The sequence below is a fragment of the Agaricus bisporus genome (assembly GCF_000300575.1).
Source record: "Agaricus bisporus var. bisporus H97 unplaced genomic scaffold AGABI2scaffold_9, whole genome shotgun sequence".
In the NCBI taxonomy this organism is placed as follows: domain Eukaryota; kingdom Fungi; phylum Basidiomycota; class Agaricomycetes; order Agaricales; family Agaricaceae; genus Agaricus; species Agaricus bisporus.
In genome coordinates, this window is record NW_006267372.1 from 1591883 (window position 1) to 1596816 (window position 4934).

Consider the following 4934-nt stretch of genomic DNA (forward strand, 5'->3'; position numbering starts at 1 on the left):
GTGTTCCTCGGCTTTCTGAAGTGGGAAAGGGTTTCTGCGCGAATTTTCCTTCAACACACCCTTTACAAACTGGTTTATCTCGTGGAATACTAATAGGTGGGACACCTAAAGATTCTTTTGAGAATTTACTGAACACGAGATCGGACGGGTGTCCTAATCGACGATGCCAGGTAGAATAATCAGTGTTTGTGGTGGTATAAGCACCAGCTTCGGGGATTTCCTTAACTATCCTGGAAAGGACAGCGGAAATACTGGGAAAGTGTCCCGAGATACCCGAAAGTACAGCATGATTATTTTCATCTCGAAAGGTGAGATGCTTCGCATTGGCTTCTAATCTTAGTCCGGACTGTAAAAGTTGTCTGACAGAGATGAGCCGCATGTGCATACCGTTTATGTAGAAGACAGGCCAAAGTTTAGTCCTTTGAACTTCTTTGGTTCCTGTGTTTGTATCAACAACTAAGTGTTGGATGTGTACTGTTCCTCGGCCTTGGATTTTTAATTGGCCAGAGGCGGTTTGTACCATCCCAAAGAAGCCTCGATCGACTGTAGAAAAGTCCGAGAGACTGCCAGTAAAGTGCGCAGAAGCGCCACTATCTAGCATCCACTTAATCGGATAAGAATCAGAGTTTGATCTTATGCTCATGATGAATGACTTAAATTCAGGCGTGATGTTATCGAGAAGAGCGTTCCTGACGCTCAATTCCATCGCATAATTTATATCTGAACCGTTACATGAGGAACCAAGACTACTTGTCTGTTCTACTCTTGATCCGGAGCGATTTACATCATCGCACTGAAAAGAAGAATTAGTAATTGACTGCGAGTTAAGGGGTAATACTTGCGAGTATGAATCCCCTTCGTTCTCAGCATCATAGTCGATTTCTTCTTCGTTATCCATCAGGTCTTGCCTGGAATGGATCGAGATCTCACCGTCTTCCTTCTCTTCTATCACAGATATAGTGGCCGCGGATCCAAGTGTACGTTCGTCCGTGAGGAAGTTCATTTTCCGTGATCACATCGTCCGAAGAGAACAGTAGATCCCAGTGGTGACGGAGGTCGAACGACCAGGTGTACGAGTAGTGCGAGGAAGGGGAATGTGAAAGTTCATCATTATCCGAAAACATGTCACAATATCCATTGTTAATGTCGGTTAGCCAATGATCGATGGCAGACCCGAGTTTAACAGAGGCATTGGACGATAGTTCACCTGAGAGGATGTGATCGTCCGATGGTGATTCCCATACAGGGAATGGTATGACATTTATGTCGTCAATGGAATATCCCCGTTCAATTAATTCACCCCAAGAGAGGTTTGAAGGGATTTCCAATGACGTATCATCAATGGGAAAGCGGTTAGCGTTATCCCATGCATCACGAAAGGAAGTGGTAGAAGAACTGGCAGGTTCAACGTTCCAGTCCATGGGCCGGGAAAATGGTTCCAGCCATTGGTTATTCCAGTTGTTACCCATATTATCAGTTGTCCATCCATATGCAGCAGATTCAGAAGAATTGCGCGTTATGGATTTGATGTCATCAGATTGGTTCGAGGGAACCGTGCGTTCGATGTTGTCATTGGGCATACCATATAAGGTCCAAAAGGGTCAATCGCAATCAACCGAGATTGATTGTTCCCGAGATCCATCATCGAGCCAGGTTCCATCAGCAGATGGATCAACCGATTCGAGATCATTCGGGTTAGATTCGATCGAGTTTTGGTAATCGACGTCGTGACGCCAATCATCAATCCATTTGTTTCCATCATGAATGTTTAACATGATGATTTCCATGTGAAGGGGAGAGTGCACAGAAATTTCGTTAGGAGATGATTGTGATGTAGAATGAGACAACTCACCAATCAAGGGAGTCGGCGGCGTGATAGCTGCTTTCTCATTTCGGATACGATGCACCAAAGACCGTGTGGTCGGTGCAGAGAGAGAAGGTGAGCGAGGGTCGTAGGGTTGGGTTTCAATACCCGGAGGAATCGCGATCGTAGGGAACGCAATCACAGAAGCTGCAGTGTAATCGGGAGGCGAGGCCTCGACCGCTGCGGCTTTTCCTTTTCCCTTGCCCTTGCCTTTGCCACGAGTCCTCTTACGCTTCTTATCATCATCAGGTTTAGCCCCTTGCGGAGCTTGCTGCCTCTGCTGCTGGCCTTGCGGCCGTTGCTGCTGCTGTCCATGAGGACGCTGCTGCTGCTGCTGATTTTGCCCGGATGTTCCAGGCGTGGCATTCTGCCATCGCGGAGCCTGTCCGGACGGCTTAAACCTGGCGGCGGCGAGATTCTGAGGGTTTCGCCAAGCCGCGGTGATAATACCTCTCGCTTTCTCAATAGTGAGATCAGCTACCTTCGTGGCTGGAGCGAGGATGATTCCGATCGTAGATTCCATACGAGCCGGAAGAGCGGAAAGGAGCATCATGGTCTGGAGCGAGTCATGAAGAGTCGCCCCAGTGGCAGTGATCTGTGAACAGATCGCGACGAACTCAGCGATTTGTCCAGATGGATCCTGGGTGTCCTGAACCTTAAAATTTATGAGGGCCTGGAGCCTTTCGTAGACGAAAGTCGGTCCTCGGACTCCGTAATTCAACTTCATTTTGTCCCAGAGATCTCCAGGGCCGTTGAAATCCTCTCGGATCATGTAATCCGGGAGAGTGGACTCGATCAATGCAGTTGCCTGCAGGCTGAGAGTCATCCTGATAGCATTTTCCTTAGCTAGCTCAGAAGGAGCTGTAGGCAAGGGGGGGAGCGGCTGAGAGCTACCGCTAACATCCCATGCGGTCAGGGAGGAGTCCTTATGTTGCATAAGGATCAGTGCGTTTTTAACGCGACAGGCCCAGGTGTCGTAGTCCTTGGCGCCAGTGAGCTTGGGAAGAGCATTGGAGTTGGTACCAATATTTGCCCTGCAACCCGGATCGGTCAGTAAGTCTCTGATCTAGGGTACGACATGCTATCTACAGGCTATTCTAAATGGGCTACACAATGTCCATCCAAAAGCGGTTGGTCTAGAGATCAAACGATCATCCATAGATGCACCAACCGGGGCCCATAACCTGTTGCGAAAGCAGCGCACAATCTACGCTTAGTGGTAAACCAACTTACATTTGGAGATAGCTTGATAGTAGAGCGAAGCGGTGTTTGAGAGTAAATGTAGCTGGTTAGGCTAAGAGTTGAGAGCGATTGGGAACTTAAAATTATCGGTAGACTACAGTGCTCTTATATACTACAACGATATAGGGTTTAGGGTATAGCTAAAAGAACTCATGAAATCATAGTGCCCTGCGGGCGTAGTCTACGAGAGGATAATGCATGGAGGCACAGTAATAATGTGTATAATGCATGTATTTGAAACAGGAGTCATTCATACGTCATACCGAGTGTAAGACTCAAGGTATTCATTTCAACACTCCGAGTCATCAGGCCACAATAAAATTGGCTGCTGATGATACGTTTTAGGTTTTGGGATATCCGAGATTTCACTGTACATTCATAGGCATATGCAGCTGTTATCTGACCGACAGCTGTGATATCTTTCCTGTTTGATTCCTTGCCTATGAAAGGCTACGTGACATTACAGATCAACCTCCCTGGGTAGCCTGGGAATGATTTACCCAAGCTATTCTACTTTTGGGTATCCCAAGTCCCTTCCAACATCAGGAAAACGGTTTTTTTCTTAATCGATCTTAATTGGTCTTAATCAGTCATTAAGAATCAATTAAGAATCAATACCTTTCTTAATCTTCTTAATGATACTTAGGCCTGTGTATCTCAAGGTTCCTGGAAATGACTTAAAAGTTACTTAAACTGTACTTAGTTGATGTCTTTCTCATAAATATGAAAATGTTGACATAAAAATAAATTGATAAAAAGTCATATTAAAGTCACACAAGTACATATTTAAGACACTCAAGGTCAACTAAGACAATAATAAGAAGCTTAAGAGTAAAAGTGATTATATTAGCATAGTAGATATAATACATTGGATACAATCTATACAAAAGGATAAGATGGGATGATGAGGGAGTGATGATGAGGGAGTGATGATGAGAAAAGGAATAGTCTACAAGTAACGAATGAGTATGAAAACATACAGAGATAGAGAGCACTCACCAGGGACCAGAGAATCTCTAAAATCCCCCCAAAACTCCTCCATACATTCCCCAATTATCCCCCCAATTATCTGCTCAAGTATCCCCTCAAATAAGCCTCCAAAAATCCCCCAAAAAAGCGTCCAAAATAGGCAAAAAAGCGTCCTAAACAAGCTTAGAATTAGCTGGGAGAGAGCTAGGGAAGGGTAGGGAAGGTACTCACTTGAATATAAGCCTTGGAGAGCAATGGGGAAGGAAGGGGAGGGAGGGGAGGGGAGGAATGATGGTGGTGATGAGGAAGGATCAACGGTCATGCTCGAAACAGAAGTTCAACATGTCACATGACATCATGTGACTGCTGGACTTAGGATTTTCGAGTTAAAGTTCCTCAAAACATAGGTAGGAGATATTTTCGGGTCATTTCTGCACGGATTTTAATGATCTAAAAGTGTATTCCTATATTTTCGAGGTCAGGGAGTCCGAATATTCAATTAGATTCTTTGTTGGATGAGATTCCAATGAGATATGGCACATTTAACATATGATAAACACATATTTGCGCTATAGCTCCTCTAATTTTGATCGGATAATAAATCTAAAATTAGATTCGGATTCCTGGACCTTGAATACATATATTTGCACTCTTAAAACATGAAAATCGGCGCAGGAACAAGTACAAAACATGACATTCTTATCATGTTTTTCTATATCTCCATAACCGGTATGTTTTCCGACAAAGACATACATATAAACTTATGTTCTTTTAATATTTTATGATTTGTCGTGATTTTTCCAGAATTTTCCGGTTGGAAGAGCAGCTCTACAACGAGTCTATCTGCAGTTGACAATGA

At 44.5% G+C, this 4934-nt stretch overlaps 1 protein-coding gene across 1 annotated transcript; it reads right to left on the reverse strand.

The window, feature by feature from the left end:
- Nucleotides 1–1601: 1601 nt before the first annotated feature.
- Nucleotides 1602–2801, reverse strand: AGABI2DRAFT_120921 (hypothetical protein; the record flags this gene model as incomplete). The annotated part of the gene is made up of 1 exon (XM_006464080.1): nt 1602–2801. One exon carries the CDS (start codon nt 2799–2801, stop codon nt 1602–1604), a length of 1200 nt encoding a protein of 399 aa, XP_006464143.1.
- Nucleotides 2802–4934: the final 2133 nt, after the last annotated feature.